Source organism: Triticum aestivum, chromosome 2D (genome assembly GCF_018294505.1).
Source record: "Triticum aestivum cultivar Chinese Spring chromosome 2D, IWGSC CS RefSeq v2.1, whole genome shotgun sequence".
Taxonomy (NCBI): domain Eukaryota; kingdom Viridiplantae; phylum Streptophyta; class Magnoliopsida; order Poales; family Poaceae; genus Triticum; species Triticum aestivum.
The window spans coordinates 34,599,843-34,618,053 of NC_057799.1; the positions used below are offsets into that span (position 1 = coordinate 34,599,843).

At 45.1% G+C, this 18,211-nt stretch overlaps 1 protein-coding gene across 2 annotated transcripts; it reads right to left on the reverse strand.

Moving 5' to 3' along the window:
• Positions 1 to 1,140: 1,140 nt before the first annotated feature.
• On the reverse strand, positions 1,141 to 9,493 carry LOC123048541 (uncharacterized). Of its 2 annotated transcripts, none has more exons than XM_044471623.1 (7): positions 9,047 to 9,493; positions 8,506 to 8,751; positions 7,563 to 7,734; positions 7,218 to 7,437; positions 1,601 to 1,716; positions 1,473 to 1,517; positions 1,141 to 1,380 (listed from the first exon to the last, which is right to left on the reverse strand). In XM_044471623.1, the coding sequence occupies exons 1-7, from the start codon at positions 9,424 to 9,426 to the stop codon at positions 1,306 to 1,308; spliced, it is 1,254 nt and encodes a 417-aa protein (XP_044327558.1). In that variant the 5' UTR covers positions 9,427 to 9,493; the 3' UTR covers positions 1,141 to 1,305. The 2 variants fall into 2 exon arrangements, with proteins under 2 accessions (XP_044327558.1, XP_044327559.1); XM_044471624.1 differs by having other exon boundaries at positions 1,454 to 1,517.
• Between the last annotated feature and the right edge of the window lie 8,718 nt (positions 9,494 to 18,211).

The window sequence follows — 18,211 nt, forward strand, 5'->3', positions numbered from 1 at the left end:
TGTCGGAGTCCTACGTGGCGGAGGTCCCGACCCCCGCTTGTTGATTGAAGAGAAAAATGTTTCTTGATGTAGGCGATGTTGCCAAAGCATCGACCAGTTTATCTGCTGCAAGCATACGGGTCTGATAAACCAACAGAAGGTCACATGCAGAAATGTACCAAGTGGAATGGAAAATATACAAAGGAATGTCAAAAGCTTTTTGCATATCAACGTAGTAGAAGATCGTAAACGGCTCATCCTGCTGATACTTGTTTTATGCAATGAATGAACTCTTTTGCTACCTGTTTTATGTAATGTGATGAACTGTTGTGCTGCCTGTTTTATGCAATGATGAAATCTGCACCATGCTAAGTCAAGTTGATGGGGACGTGAGATTCAGACTCACAAATCACTTCTCCAAAGGCACGGCTGTGGGCAAAAGAAAGACTTTCTCTTCTCTTAGAGCTAGAGCTTCTCCATAGAGAGGATTTGATGACCTTCGGGGTTGATACTCTGCATCGGGTCATACGTGGCGTAACAAGCTCACTTGATTGTTGCTGAGCTGGTATAAGTCAAGATTCTTAATATTGATGTGGCTGAATTCTTTTTTAATTCTTTTAAGAATTTTGACACCGCATGCATGAAATGCATTCTTTAGGAGGACGGTGTTGTTTTTCTTATATAATAACGAGAAATAACAACATATTTGTATTTCGTCCAACATAGCGGCACCGGGTTTATATCATTAATATCTTTCTCTTACTTTTTTGCAGGAAGAGGGGTTTACATTATATGTCAATCAGGTGAAGAGGCTGGCTATTTGGACGGATGGAGCTGTATAGTCACTTTCATTTCTAAATTAGCCTTGCAATCCCCTTGTATGTTCCAAATTTGACAGACTCGTTCCAAACAGTCTCACTGTGTTACAAACAGATTTTTGTAGCATGATAATCAACTAGTCGTCTAGTAGTACTTACAAACACATCAAATATGCGACCACTTTATCTTTGTCTTAGGCGTATTTCGTCTAGCAAAGATTGACACCACGGAGAAGGTGTTTCAAAGAGATCTCAGTGTAATTCTTAGTCATAGGAGTTAATTTGTATTTTCTTGGATCTTAGATCCAAATCGATGTACCTTTAATAAAATTACAGGTGTCTCTCTGAAAAAAAAACACACATTAAATGTGAGAGTCAAAAACTACTTCAGAAAGTATAGCTCGCTCGCTATATATAAACCAACAGCTGACTACAACAGCATGCCAAGTTCAAAAATAAAAACATACATAATAATTCAGTCACGACACAAGAGTTTCACTAAACTTTCTTAGTTTTCCTTCATAACCGAACCTCCTGACATGATTGCTCTCTGTTCGTCAAAATATCCTGGCTTATCAAGGCCCTACAAAGAAACAAGTAAGCAAGAAATCATCAATCAAGTAAACCAACACCATGTTACTTCAGATGATACTTACCACTGAGATATGCAATTACCAGGTTCTCGTAGTAAAGTCTGACCCTTCTCTCCTCGGCTTCTAACTGTTAAAAGGACATGAAACTGAAAGTGAGGTGAAGCAATAAGAAGTGACAAACGCTAGCACAGAATAAATCATCATACTTACATCTTCCTCAACAACTTGACGGGCTATAACAGGTCCACCAAATGGAGATGCGCCTGCTTCACCACGCAAGTATACAGCAACATTGGGGTGCTTTGCAGTACAACCATGGCAGCGACCTTTATTTACACGAAAACAATGTGAGGTGGAATTGTGATTTAATGGCCAAATAATTATAATCAGACACAAACACTACATAACTATAGATGAATAATTGTCAGTACAAAAATGTACATTCAACATGGCTACGCATAAATCTGTTGACAGACGTAAAGCTTGAGGATAATGGATCATGTGGCAAAACAAACATGTCAGTATAGCAAACAAGTGAATATGACATGCTATGGATGCAGTGTTATGGCTTAATGTGAGTATGTTTTACCTACGAGCCATATTGAATTTTGGAGATGCTAGAGCTAGAAACATATTTACAGAACTGTCTAACACATAAGTTCAAGTTAGTGCTATCAAAACAGCATGCTACGGTTGTATGAGGCTTGGAGATCAAGTTAGTCTGGTAGAGATAGATAGGCTGTTAGCTATCCTTTGTAACCGAATATATCTCTTCCTCTTTCCTTGTATCTCACGTTTGTAATCTCAACAACCTTGTACGCAAACTCCAGGGATCAGCTCCTGGCTATATTAACACGTACCGTCGCCCTCGGTAGGGTACGACGTTCCATCCAGTTTTCCACATGGTATCAGAGCTCTCCTTTTCCATTACATCTAGCGTCTAGCCTTTTCCACCGAGCCGCCATGTTCTCCTCCTCCTCAAGCTACTCTCCGGCCGGCCTCAACAGCCAGATCACGGAGAAGCTGACCCACACAAATTATGTGCTCTGGCGTACACAGATTACGCCGCAACTCCGAGGCGCGGGAGTCTTCGGCTATGCCGACGGCACCGTGAAGGAGCCCGCCCCGACTGTCACCACCAAGGCAGCGGACGGGAAGGAGGAGGAGTCGCCCAACCCCCTGCATCCGATCTGGGTCAGGGAGGACCGGCAGGTACTGGGATATCTGCTCTCCAATCTGTCGAAGGAAGTTCTTGTGCAGGTCACCTCCATCACTCACACGCACGATCTCTGGACGGCGCTGGAGCACATGTTCTCCTCGACGTCAATCTCCCGCATCAACAACATCCGCATAGCCCTTGCTAATGCACAGAAGGGGCAGCAGTCCGTCGCGACGTACTTCGCCCAGATGCGTTCGCTGGCGGATGAACTGGCGGCTGCAGGGAAGCCGCTGGAGGACGACCAGCTGATCTCCCACATCCTCGCAGGGATGGATATGGAGTACCAGCCGCTGGTCTCGGCGCTCGACGCTCGCACCATCCTAGTCACGCTCGATAGGCTATTTGCTCAGATGAGCAATTTCGACCAGAGGGTGGCGCTCTACCGCGACAACGACAACGGCTTCAAATCTTCAGCTAATGGTGCTTCTCGCGGCCGTGGAGGTGGCGGGGGCGGAGGCTCCTCTCGCTACCGCGGGCCGCCTCGCAAAGGGAAGAACAACAACGGCCCTTCTCGCGCCAACAACAACGGGAACAGCAGTGGCGGTCGGCCCTCCTACACCAACACTAGGGGTCGCCGCAACAGCTCCTCCACCAAGTCGCGTCCTGATGCCATAAGGTGTCAGATTTGCGGCAAGCCGGGGCACTCGGCGAAAGACTGCTGGTACCGTTTTGAGGAGGACGATGACTCATCCCAAGACGAGAAGGTAGCCGGCGGCGCTGAAGGATCGTACGGCGTCGACACCAACTGGTACGTGGATAGTGGTGCCACAAACCACATCACGGGCGAACTTGAAAAAGTAACCATGAGGGAGAAGTACCGCGGCCCCGACAAAATCCATGCTGCAAATGGAGAAGGTATGATGATATGTCACATTGGTCACTCAGTTATTAAAACCCCTCATCGAAAAATCCATCTTAGAATTTTTTTGCATGTCCCTAGAGCCTCCATGAATCTTCTTTTCGTTCATCGTATAGCCCTTGACAATCATGTTTTTCTTGAGTTTCACCCGTTCTTCTTTTTTATCAAGGACCAGGTCACGAAGAATATCCTATATCGAGGTAGATGCGTTCGAGGGCTTTCCCCGTTGATTCCTGAACTTAGAAGGCTCAATAAACAAGCATGTGGTGTTACCAAGCTTTCATCATCTCGGTGGCACGATAGACTAGGGCATGCATCTTTTTCTTTAGTTGGGAGATTGTTTAGGAAAAATAAGCTCCCATATGTTGGTGAGCGTAGCATTGAAACAATTTGTGATTCGTGTGAAAAGGCCAAGAGCCACCAATTACCATATCCAATTTCTACAAGTATTTCTACCAAACCATTGCAACTCATTTTTTCTGATGTTTGGGGTCCTGCTCCTTCTTCTGTTGGTAGATATACCTACTATGTGAGTTTCATAGATGACTACAGCAAATATTCATGGATCTATCTTCTTAAGAAACGATCTGATGTCTTCCAAGTGTTTCAAAACTTCCAAGCTCTCGTTGAACGCAAGTTTGACAGTAAAATAATTGCTGTTCAATCTGATTGGGGAGGGGAGTACGAAAAATTGCATTCATTTTTTCAAACTGTTGGAGTTTCTCACCATGTGTCTTGCCCACATGCCCATCAACAGAATGGGTCTGCTGAACGCAAGCACAGACACATTGTTGAAGTAGGACTTGCCCTTCTTGCACGTGCATCCATGACACTTAAGTTTTGGGATGAAGCATTCCTCACCGCCGTGCATCTTATAAACATGCTCCCTAGCCGAGTCATCAACTATGAAACACCCACTGAAAGACTTCTCCATATCAAACCGGAGTACAACTCACTTCGTGTTTTTGGTTGCGCGTGTTGGCCCAATCTTAAACCATACAACAACCGCAAACTCATGTTCCGCTCAAAACAGTGTGTCTTCATTGGATATAGTGCTCAACACAAAGGCATTAAATGCCTTGATGTCTCTACCGGCCGTGTCAACATCTCTCGCGATGTAGTCTTTGATGAAACCAAATTTCCCTTTGTTGATCTCCACCCTAATGCCGGAGCACTTCTTCATCAAGAAATTCTCCTCCTACCCTCTCATCTTACTAGTGACGCCATAGGGGCAAATAATTGCAATGACCCAATGTTGACTAACCCTCATAACGATCTACATGAGCTTTGTGGTGTTGCAGGAGAAAATACAGATGAAAATACTGCAGAAACAGTACCAAACAATGCAGAAAATGGGTCACATTTTATGTGTCCATTGCTGGGGAGCAAATCTCCCTTGGGATCGGCGCAGCAGCAGCCTGGCAGCGCATCCACCACGGGATCTGCGCCGCACACGCGCGTCAGTGCGCCAGAACCCGCGCCTGATCCTGTCAGCGGCAGCATGGGCTTCCGCCCTTCCCGTGCGGACGCCCAGTCATCCCCGACTCGTCCCGCGCCTGGCCCCGCACCTGGTCCCGCGCCTGGCGAATCACCTGCTGCCGCGTCGCCGCCTCCGACTCGTTGGCCCGCGGATGCCAGCCGCTACTACACGCGGCGCCCCGTGCAGCGACAGTTGGTCGCCCCTGACCCGGGATCTCCTGCACCGGCTCCTTCTTCTACGCTTGCACCTTCAGCCACAAAAAATCCTCGCCAGACCCAGCCCAGACTTGCTGCAGACGCACCTGTCTCGGGATCTGGCTCGGCAGGGGTGATTCTGGATCATCTGTGGCACCTGCGGCTGTGCTTCCTACGACGCCGCGGACATGACTTCAAAAAGGGGTAATCAAGCCTATAAATTATAAAAATATTACCAAATTTAGCTTGGCTTGCTCTACAGGTGAACCTGGTACACTTCAAGAGGCACTCGGTGATGCAACATGGAGAAAGGCCATGCAAGAAGAATACATGGCTCTCCAGAAAAACAACACGTGGCATCTAGTTCCCCCACGGCAAGGTAAAAACTTGATTGATTGCAAGTGGGTTTTCAGAATTAAAAGAAAATCTGATGGACCTATAGATCGTTATAAGGCTAGGCTTGTTGCAGAGGGCTTCAAGCAGAGATATGGTCTAGACTACGAGGACACCTTTAGTCCTGTAGTAAAAGCTGCCACCATCCGTCTTGTTTTGTCTATTGTTGTTTCCAGGGGATGGTGTCTTAGACAGCTAGATGTACAGAACGCGTTTCTTCATGGTGTTCTGGAAGAGGACGTTTACATGAAACAACCTCCTGGGTTTGAAGATGAAAAGTCACCCTCACATGTATGCAAGCTTGACAAAGCTATCTATGGGCTGAAACAGGCTCGCAGAGCATGGTACTCACGTCTCAGTCACAAACTGCAAGCACTTTGTTTTACTTCTTCCAAGGATGACACCTCATTATTCATTTACAACAAGTCAAATACGTCCATATTTGTACTTATCTATGTTGATGATATAATTGTTACAATTTCATCTAATGAGGCACTGACAGGATTGTTGAAAGATTTGAGTGCTGAGTTTGCTCTCAAAGATCTAGGAGATTTACATTTCTTCCTAGGGATTGAAGTGAAGAGACATGGAGATGATCTTCACCTTTCTCAAGAAAAATATGCAACTGATCTATGTAAGTCATCTCCAACTCCATTATCCAGCTCTGAAAAACTGTCTCTTACAGAAGGAGATCCCTTGAACCAAGAGGACAGCACCAACTACACAAGCTTGGTAGGTGCACTTCAGTACTTGACCCTTACCAGACCTGATCTTTCATTTGCTGTCAATAAAGTATGCCAGTTTCTTCATGCACCCACTACTGCTCACTGGACTCCTGCTAAGCGCATTGTCAGATGTGTTAAAAACACCTTGACCACAGGACTTACTTTCAGCAAGTCACCATCTACTCTAGTCAGTGCTTTTTCTGACTCTGACTGGGCAGGTTGTTTAGATGATAGACGTTCAACAGGTGGTTTTGCAGTATTTTTTGGACCTAATCTTATATCATGGTGTGCAAAGAAACAAGCTACGGTATCCAGGTCAAGTACAGAGGCAGAGTATAAGGCATTGGCAAATGCCACAGCAGAAATTATCTAGGTTCAGTCCTTGCTAAAGGAACTTGGTATCAAACGTACTCAAGCCCCATGTTTATGGTGTGACAATCTTGGTGCTACGTATTTATCAGCTAACCCAGTTTTTCATGCCAGAACAAAGCATATTGAAATTGACTTTCAGTTTGCCAGAGAAAGAGTTGCTAACAAGCAACTGGATATTAGATTTATACACTCTAGAGATCAAGTTGCAGATGGCTTTACAAAAGCATTGCCTACAAAGAGCTTTGAGGAATTCAAGCGTAATCTCAACTTGTGCAAGTTGTGATTAAGAGAGGGTGTCAAAACAGCATGCTACGGTTGTATAAGGCTTGGACATCAAGTTAGTCTGGTAGAGATAGATAGGTTGTTAGCTATCCTTTGTAACCGAATATATCTCTTCCTCTTTCCTTGTATCTCACGTTTGTAATCTCAACAGCCTTGTACGCAAACTCCAGGGATCAGCTCCTGGCTATATTAACACGCACCCGTCGCCCTCGGTAGGGTACGACGTTCCATCCAGTTTTCCACAAGTGCGACTCATGAATTTTATTTGAACAAAATGTGACTTAGGATAAGAGAATATAATACCGTTGTCAGTAGTTTTAACCCTGCAGAAACAGCTGACCACTAATTTGTCATCTCCCATCATAGACGTGACTTCAGCAAAGAATAGGTCATCCATGGAACAGTCAGAATCTTCAGTTCCTTTAGCCCTTGCAGTGAAATTGATATGATTGGTAATTTTTTGGCAATCGGGCGAACGAACTGATGTATACTGCACAACATCTTTGAGTACATATGCAGTATCCTAAAATTAAGAAGGGATCCCGTCAGTAATGATTAATTAATTGTTATTACATGAATAAGACAGTAAGACGCGTTGCAACCCTGCAGGACATAGAGTAGAGGTGGGAAGGACTGACTGAGACAAACCCCTAAATAATCATTATACTTGTCCACCAAAGCTTGAACCAACTGGCGCTTGTGATCACGTATTTCATCAATTGGTTCTGATTTCAAACGCCTCTTCCTTGTGCCATCAGGCCAGTGAAGACATTGGCGTATGACATAATCCACTTGAGAATCATTAGGCTGACACATGAACCTAATTTAGATCAGAGCATTCACTGTGGTTAGTAGATTCTAGTTTATCAAAAGTGGCTAAAACAAAGTGATGCTAAATGCAGTAATATGTTGATGATATCAGCGAGAAGTAGGGCGAGTGAACTAACTATTTTGTGCAGAAGGCGTTTAAATACATCAAACAACTTTCAAATTATCTCAACACAGTTAATGGTATACAAGCCTATAATCTCTCAATACATAGTTAAAAACTATCACCATCGTCTAGTTTCATACACAAGGAAGCAGAGATATGTGGGTGTGACAGGATAAAAGCTAAGCAATCGTACAGTAACAAAGTTCTAACGTATCGCCATGTACATTACTAATTTTCGGCTATGCTTATAATTTATGAACTACTCCCTCTGCATCTAAATATAAGACGTCTTTGCAGTTTGAATTGAACTACAATAAAGTCTACATTTTGATGCAGAGGAAGTACTATTTGACAACAATCTCTTGAATAGAGTTGAAAAAAATGCCTCCGTAACTCTCAAGTGGTCCCAGTACAGGAATCCAGAAAATAATGTAGGCTGGGCCATAGTTCTTTATATAGTTGAAATTTGGTTTTGGGTCATTTTGCTGCTTCATGTTCTAAAAACTGGGATTATATATCTGCCATGGCCTACATCACAGAAGTAAGTGACTAGGAAGACCTGTTCAAAGATAGAGTAACTGACTGCAAGTGTACACGGAAATAGAGACGAATGAACAGACGAAAATGAGAATATAGGACGAATTCGAGGGAAGTTACATTCTGGGATCCCGTCGGTCTTGAAGGTCGGCATGGATCGCAGAGTAGGCCTCCTCTAAGGTCTGAAATGGGCCACCAGCCACATGAGGATACGTGTGGTACAATCCGGCAAGATCAAGCCTGATGTAAAACACGATTCCCCAATTATGCAGGTGCAGGGTGAACATGCATGGCGAGGAGAGGCAATTGGCGATGACGCCAAGGCGAGGAGGGTTCACCAATGACGCCATAAAGTCGTCCCCGCACCTGGAGTGGAACAAGCAGCTCGATGAGCAATTTATCTTAGTCAAGGAATTATATACATATTATCAAGGCAAGCACAAAATGGAAAAAACACAGTCACTTTTTTCCTGCTTTCTACGCACAAAGAAAAACTGAAAGATGAGAATTCAGACAGCGGCAAGTAGTGGCGACATGAATCCGACTGAAATGCATACGATCTTCAGTTATCTTCAGTTTACTGATATATGATAATAAAAGAAAACAGCCCAATTTGGACCGGACAAAGTAGAAAATTGATGGCTTGGGTTCTGGCACATACGGATACGGCGGCCGATAGCAGAAGGGCAAGGGGCGGCCCAGGGTGGAGCAGACTCTGTTGATGATCCCCTGCAAGCTAGGGCACGACCGGAAGGCGCAGCAGGGGAGGTGGGTTCTGGTGAAGTAACTCCCATCAACATCCACCTCGACGAGGACGAGCGGGCCCTCGCCGAAGGAGGTGGCGACGTCGGGCATGGTCGCCCGGCGCTCGCAAGGACCGTCCGGCCAGCTCCGCAAGGTCTTCCCAGACCCATCGACGGACAGCAGGACGTCCGGGCCGCGCCCCATGGGAATCCAGAAGTGTATCGGCGTGTCGAGCGGGATGGGGATGGGATCCACCGGGTCGACTGAAGGGCCGGAGGTGGGGGGTCGGGTTTCCATGGCCGGCCGACTTCCGGCGCGGCGGAGGGGAAAGGAGGGGGAGGGCGAGCGGGGCGGAGGGGTTAGGGGAAGGGGAGCTCCTATTCCGCGCTCACCCCCCGGCTACCGCCGCGCCCCTCTTGGCCAGCCCATGTGCGGGGCCGGAAACACCTTGTGTTTTTTTCTTTTTTTTTTGCTTTTCTCTGTTTTAATATTTTTCCTTTTTAAAAATTATTAAGGATTTCGAAAAAAGTTGCAAATTGTGAAATGTTCGTGAATTCAAAAATCATGATTTGAAAAAATGTTTGGCAAATGATAAATGCTTACGGATTGAAAAAATGTTCACCGAATTCAAAATTAGTTCTCGAATTCAAAAAGAAATGTCCGTGATTTCAAAAGAACGAATTTTTAAATTTTACCGGACATTTAAAAAAAATTATGAACAATTTTGTATGTTAATTTTCTAATAATGACAAACATTGTTTTGTATTTGATGAACACATTTTGAATTTGATGAATATTTTTTGAACTTTATGAACAAAATGTGTATTCAGGAACATGTCTTTTGAATTCAATGAACAAATTTTGAATTTGATGAACATTTCCTGAAAAACAAATTTGGAATACAGGCGGTTTGCGGGTCTGACTTGGAGAAGCCCTTAAGAGCTATCCCTTTGGTATGTGATTTTGGTATCTTGTGTGTGGATGTTGTCCAATAGAGTGTATCCCCCTTGCGATCTTTTTGTTCCTCCTCAAGTCCACCTCCAATTCATGAAGATCGGACAAACATGAGCTTGACCCTAAATCACTCCCCAAGTGCCTATTTTATCTAGTGATAAGATTAAACACACATTCCAAAGAAGAGCTAAGAAGAATTCACAGATTATAAGATGAACAAAATTTGCATATATTTTTGGAGTTGATTGTCTAGAATTTCCAAATAATATTAATTCTACAAATTTCCACAAAATCTAATATAACCAAATATCTCAATGAAATTCAGACACTTCAAATTAATTCATAAAGTATTTTCAATATGAGCTATATGTCTAATTCTTAATTTTTTTAATTCAAAATTTTCAATTATTTTGGCGATATTTAAACAAAAATCATTTATATTAAAAATTATCAATTATTTTAGTGACCATTCATTATCCCGGAAGAACTTATAGATATGACCCATATATATTTACATAATTTTCAATTATTTAAGTCATATTCCAATGAATTTCAAAAAGCTTGCATAGAAATTGCACAATGATTGTAATTGCTTTAGTCATATGCAATCAATTTCTTAAATACTCAAGAGACGTTTCACACAAATTTCAATTAATTTAACAATTTTATAATCAACTTTAGAGGCATTTCTTACAGTTAACAAAAGGCTCCTTGAACATATTTAGAACTATACCTTATAAATATTCAATTTCAGTAGCATCCCACAGTCATGTCACACCAAGTTCAATTCTTGTATTCACATTTTTCTATGAAAAGATGAAACATGCATTTCAAACTTCTGAATCTTTTTCAAAAATTATATTGAATTTGTAGACTTCATTTTTTAGATTAATCGGAAATTGTATCAAAATTCGCGGGTGATATTATTTTCAATATTATCTTGTAGTGTCTAGGGTGCCAATATCAAAAATATCTATTTTGTGTGTATTTGTATTGTAATATTGTTAGGACATCTCATCGGTCCTAAACTAGAAATGCAGGCGGGCGACACCTGCCTATACCTTCTCAAGTTTTGAAGCAACAATGTATTATTTTCGGGAAATATTTGCGGCCGGACGACCGGCTAACAACTCGGCCAGTCCATGTGAGCCACGCGATTGAAGCGCGACCGTCTGTCTCGTAAGCATCATCTCGCGTGGGCTATGTGTTGCCCTTCCCCTTCCCTCAGCCTTATCCCCTTCCCCTCCCTTCAATTTTATCCGACACGCAACTCACACCCCATCCTGCCTTGCATCTCTCTTTATCATGGCTCACTGACAAGCTCCCCCCCTCCCATGGCTGCTCCGCTCCCGGTGCATCCTCACCGGAGCTTCATATGGCTGCGAGCTGCATCCGACATGGCTGCAAGCTGGAACCCTGGCGCCCTTCGCAGCTGCATCTCAGGCTTGCCATGAACTGCAATGGGCAGGCGATGGTGGGTGACCACAAGTGATGAGTGTTACAAGCACGATGCGATCGCTGCCGATGCTGCATCCGACAGGAAAAAGCTGCAACCGGCGACAAAAAAAGTTGGCACCGGCGAGAGCATGGGCTAGGAGAGAGACGCCCGCGTGCTATCGATGTTGCAACCGATGGATAAAAATGCTGGAACCAGCCACGCCCCATGCTGGAACTAGTGTCTTTTTTTGCTACCATCAGCTCGGCCGGCAAGTGATGTCATGGTTGTATTAATACCGGAGGGACGACAACGCCGGCGAGGACCGGTGTTTTGCGACCGGCGGCGAAGAGGGAGAACCCATGCATGCAACGGGGAGCGAGGGAGGCAACAAAAAAGCTTCTATGGGTCAACTGCCTTTTTTTTTCTTTTGCGTTTCTAACGACAATGTGCATCGGCAGGGAGCTTCAATGGCGAGCATCGGGAGGCGATGCAAACAAGCGAGGGACGGACGCACGCTGCGCGCGGTGGCGAGGAGAGGGGGAGGGGAAGGGAGAGAGGGACACCCCGCCATGGATTTTTTCCCCGTGTTCTATTCCCCAGAGAAGAGATGCACAAGATGTAAGGAAGATGATGGCTCCCATCGAACGGCTACGCGGGCCAAGATCCCACGGGTGTGCGGCGACCGGCTAAATTTTGGGCCGGTCGACCAGCGCCTAGTGGTCACCATTATTTTATTATTCCCTCCGTCTCATAATATAAGAATGTTTAATGTCAAAAACGCTCTTATATTATAAGATGAAGGGAGTACCTCAGAAAAGAAAAGAAAAAATGTAGAACGCCGATAACTGCCACACGTGTGGTATATTCGACATGCGCCCACACACTGTGTGTAGTGTGAGCAGCAGGCAGCCCACACGGCCCTGTGTGGGCGAATATTAGAACTGCCCACATGTGTGGCAGGAGGAGCACCCTACCACATGACTCGTTCAGTACGAGGGGATCGATTCCCTGCACGAATTCGTTCGTCAAGGTGAACCCACAGCCCCACACGCCTCAATCACACCAGGCCCTTTTCCATGTGAAAAAAGGAACAAAAAGCCCACCGACAACGAATTAAATGAAAAGGCCCAGATTTTGGTTTTTTTGTAACAAAAAAAGCCCAGATTTTGCTCAACTACTGAAAAAAGCAGAAAAATTGCCATTCAAGTTTGACCAAACTATTTGCCATTATATTGTTTTTAACAATGGCAAAAGGTACATAAACACATATTTAATCCCCTCAAAATGAAATATGGCAAATCTGCCATGACAAAAAAAATAATATTGCCATGTGAAAAAAAACACAAATAGTTGAAAAGTTCATGTGAAAAAAACACAAAAAATTGACAGGACAACAAAAAGATAAAAATACAATGGCAATTAAAATTGCAGTGTTTTCAAGGAGATTTTTTGCCGTGCGTGAGAAAAACACAAAAGGTTGAAAAATCAAGTATGAACAAAAGAGATTTGCCATGGTAGATTGGTATCAAAGAAGTGCCATGTTTTGTATGATGAATTTATCGTGTGTGAAAAACATAAAAATTGGAGATTCAAGTATGAAACAAGAAACTTGACATGGCAAATTCGTATCAAGAATTGCCGTGTGTTTGTATGATGAATTTGCCATGTGCAAAAAAAAAGTAGAAAATCAAGTATGAACAAGAAAAATGCCATGACAGATTCGTATCAAAACTCGCCACGAGAAACTCACGTAAGCTAAATTGGCCATGAACAAGAAAATTGGCATGGCAGATTCATATTGAAACTTGCCACGACAGAAAAAATCATGTAAACTAAATTGCCATGATTTGAAAACTAAATTTGCCATGATCAATAAACTAAATTTGCCATGAACTAATGAACTAAAATTTGCCATGATCAATAAACCAAATTTGTATCAAAACTTGGCATGGCAGATTTGTATCAAGAAATTGTTGTGTTCCTGTATGATGAATTTGCCAGGTGTGTAAAAAACACATAAAAAAGTTGAAAATCAAAATGAACAAGAAAATTGCCACGGCAGATTCGTACAAAAACTTGCCATGGCAAAATTCGTATCAAGAATTGTCATGTGTTTGAATGATGAATTTGCCGTGTGTGAAAAAAACACAAAAAAGTTGAAAATCAAGTATGAACAAGAAAAAATGCCATGGCAGATTCCTATCTAAACTTGCCACGGCGAAATTCACTAAATTTGTCATGAACAAGAAAAATTGCCATGGCAGATTCATATTGAAAATTGCCATGGCAGATTCCTATGTAAACTAGATTGCCATGATTTGAAAACTAATTTTTCCATGATCAATAAACTAAATTTGCCATGATTTGTAAACTAAATTTGCCATGAACCAGTAAACTAAAATTTGCCATGATCAATAACCCAAATTTGCATCAAAACTTGGCATGGCAGATTTGTATCAAGAATTGCCATGTTTTGGTATGATGAATTTGTCGTGTGTGTAAAAAACACAAAAAGTTGGAAAATAAAAAAAATATGAAGAAGAAATTCGTAAACTAAATTTGCCACGGCAAATTCGTACCAAAACTTGCCATGGCAAATTCGTGTCAAGAATTGCCGTGTGTTTGAATGATGAATTTGTCGTGTGTGAAAGAAAAGTTGAAAATCAAGTATGAACAAGAAAAGGTGGCATGGCAGATTTGTTTCAAAACTTGACATGGCAAAAATCACATAAATTAAAATTTGCCATGATTTGAAAACAAAAATTGCCATGACTAGTAAACTAAATTGACCATGGACCAAATAAACTAAATTTGACATGATCAAATAAAATCAGTTTTGCCGTGATCAATAAACTAAATTTGCCATGGCAATAAACTAAATTTGCCATTATCAACAAACCAAATTTGCCGTGGTTAAGTAAGAAACAAAAGCATAAAAGATTTTCGTGGGCATGTTAAAAAAACTAAATTTATCATGGCAGATAAACATGACATTTCTGCCATGGCAAACTTTGAAAAAATGGGTCACAGGAACAATTTCTAAACTTGCTATGTGATCAAGTGCAGAAATTGGCATGCTATGTACACATAGTGCGACAACTTTAAAGAAACAAGCATGGCAAGAACATGAGAAAAGAATTGCCATGAATAGTTTACAGCTAACAGGAAAACTTACTTCCAATTGCCATAACAGAAAACATAGCTAAAAGAAGTTTGTACTAATTGAAGAACTTAAGTAATCGATTCAATTTTGCCATGTCAGTACTACTCACACGGCAATTAGAAAAGCTAATAAAGTTCACCATGGTCAATGTAATAATAATGCCATGTTTCGTAAGGTAATTTGCCATGCTAAATCCAATAAAACTGCAATGTCAAAGCATATTGCACAATGTATAGCATTTCAGTTTTCACTGAAAAAAGAGGCACTGAAAAACTACAAATGAATTTGGCATGGTCATATCGTCGTCTGGCCATTTGTGAATTTCACATGGTCGGTGAAAAAATAATTTGCCACTATCAATATAAATAAAAGTGCCAAAAAAATACCAGTAGAGATAGACATCATCTGAGCTTAACGATTGTAGCCACGGAAATTGATGAACAACATCTGAGCTTAATCATGGTTGCCATTTTCATACAATTTTAATGTTGTGGGAGTAATTTCAAAAGGATAGTTGTGACGAAACATGGCAAAAATGACATAAAAAGTAACCATGGCTCAGTGGATGTAAGTTGCCACACACATATGATAGAAGTTGCCATGTTTGTGAGTCAGAGGACCTAGACATCTAGAAAGTGTGATTTATCAAAAAAATGTCAAGCTACTGCTCTACCACACACCCAAGGATTGGCTAACACGAACAGTCCGCTACCCACGCTCTCCCCAGAGCCAGAACCGCCGCCTCTGCAAGTCGCCGGAAACAAATGACGGATGGAGTCATGGAACCCACTCACCTAGCAGCCCGCCGCTGATACGCCGCCGTGGGGCACTAGATCTATGTCTTTGGGCTGGTTGGAGCATGAAAGGCATCGAGCGCGCAGGCGGGAGCACCGACCCGCTACCACAACGCACGCGCCAGGCGTGTTGCAGGCCTCCATCGACAGGCTCCCGCGCCTAACGCTGGCGAGCCAGGATCCCCGCTCCTCACGCCGACGATGCGAGCGGCCAACAACAGGATTGCCGACTGGTGAGTAAGAATCCAAGGATGGAGGGGTGAGGGTGGCGTTGCTTCAGAGCGGGGGAGCAGAGGCCGGCGAGTACCTATAGACAGAGGCGGAGGCGCGCGAGCTGCCGTTCCATGGCCATCGGATCTGGCGTGTGATGCAGATCGGCGGAGCTGCAGATGAGAGGTCGACATGGGCAGCAGGCCAGGGCACCAAGAGTATGCCCGTCGTCAACGACGGCCAGCTGGTCCCCAGCCTCCCCCTCCAACCTCGGCGACGTGGAGGCGGACGGCGAGGTGTCGACTCCCGGCCTGCCGCTGCGCGCGCCCAGCCAGCTCTCCAGCTTGGCGCTCCCTGCCGCCGTCGTCTCTGGAAACGGCAACGGGAACCGGCCTCCCCCACCAACCTCGGCGAAGCGGAGGCGGTCGGCGAGGTCCCGCGCGGTGATGGAGATTGCAGTGGGGAGTGGCGAGAGTGACGAGGAGAGAAGGCAGTGGGGAGGGGAACGGATAACTAGTCCGGGCGAAAGCGTCAAGTGCCACACGTTCGGGCGAACGCTCTACCACCCGCACGCCTCACTATGCCTACGTGGCACGGGAGATGCCGGCTGATTCCTGTAAGATTCGTGCACTGCAATCAACAGTGATTAGCGCGTGTGGGTGAGATGCAAACGCCCACACGTGTGGGCGTTAGTGTTTCCGAAAATGTATTAGTACTCTCTCCGCCCACTTGTTTATGAAAAGGGAAACGTTTGGGGCCGGGGCACCGGCCGAAGCTTCGGCCGGTCCAGTCCACACGCGCACGCCGCGACCCAGTCGCGAGCAACCACGTGGCGCTGCGGATCTCGCGAATCTCGTCTCATTCCCGTCTCGCAGCTCCGCGGATCTCGCCCCCATCCTCATCTCCTGCAGCTCCGGCGCCCACATCTCGCCGTCGGCCATGGAAGGTCGAATCCCCTGCGCGTCCATGGATGTAGATCTCACCCCGCCATGCTTTACAGCCCGTTTCGCCATTGGATGCAGCCCGTTGACCAATCCCCATCCCCGGTGGTTGCAACTCCCACACGTCTCGTGCTTCTGCCTCGCCGCCGACGAGCCGGGCGCGATGGTCGACACGGGAGGCTTCTGCAGAATCGTCGCACCCCCTCATGTTGCAACCATTTTAAAAAAAGCTTCATCCCCCTAGATGAAAAGCTTCAACCGGATGTAGAGAAAGCTACAAGCGGTCAGCGCCATCGCCGGAAAGCTACAACCGTTGACATGAAATGCTACATCCTTCGATTAAAAAAGCTTCAACCGAAACGACACAAAAAGCCTTGACCAAGTGCTGCTAAAAATAAAATAGCTACAACTTTTGGTAGAAAAGCTTCAACGGTTGTTGGAAAAAGCTCCAACCATTGAGAGGGAAAGCTACAACTAGACACTATGAAAATAAGAAAGCTTCAACCAGCGACGGCTGGAGGTGGAAGAAGATGATAAAATGCTGCAGTTTTGCTACATGCTTCAACTGGCATAGATTTTTGCTACAACTGGCATAGCATTTTGCTACAACTGGCATAACATTTTGCTACAACTAGCGTCACGTTTTGCTACAACACACAGCCGGCGTCGCGGTTTTGCTACAACTAGCATCGTTTTTTGCTACAACCGGCATAATGTTTTGCTACATCCATCACGGCCGAGCTGCGACCCAGCACGGGTTTCTGTGAATTCCGGCGGCGAGATCCAGCACGGGGGGCAGGGGCGGATGCTGCAACCGTCGCCGGCGAGCTGCTACGGGCTCGCGGCGAGCTGCTACGGGCTCGCGGCGAGCTGCAACCTCGACCGGCCGTAACGGAGCTCGAGCCCAAATCCATGGCGGCAAGGAGGTCATGACGTATGTAAGACATGATTGAAGCAATCCCAAGGCGGCTTGATAGGTGGGGGAGCCCCTCGTCGACGTGATTCGGCCGCGGGGAACGAATAACAGGCGGATCTAGCCGCCGCCGCTGCGGATCGGGGACGGGCAGTCGTGGGGGGATCCAGCTCCCCTGTTTTTCTTGCTGTGGCTGTTCGTACACGGTCGCAACAAAACTGTTCTTTTTTGCTGCAACGGCTGCTTCAGTCCATGTATGCGCGCAGATCTAACGGTCCATGCAAACCGCATCGGACGGCTGGGCCTTGACCGGCCCAACTGTTGGACCGGTGCGCCGGCGCAGATCGCTGCCCTTATGAAAACGGGGAGAATAGTAATTTGCGGCTGCCGCGGACGTACACAGATGATGCGAACGTGTCCGCTTGCATCCCTATGCTAGCCCGCTACACCAGGTAGCCAAGTCTTTGGAAAACCCCGTTCGGTGAAACGGATTGGAATATGACACGTGCTTGTACTTCGTTCACGTCCACCCGATTAGTAACCGACGGTCCTTATCCGTGACACGTGTCACCACTCCGAAGAACTGTCCACCCCCGCGTGAAGCTGGCGATTACAGCTCGATCGGAATCTCCTCGAAAGCAGGAGAAAGGTTACAACTCTTTCTCAATG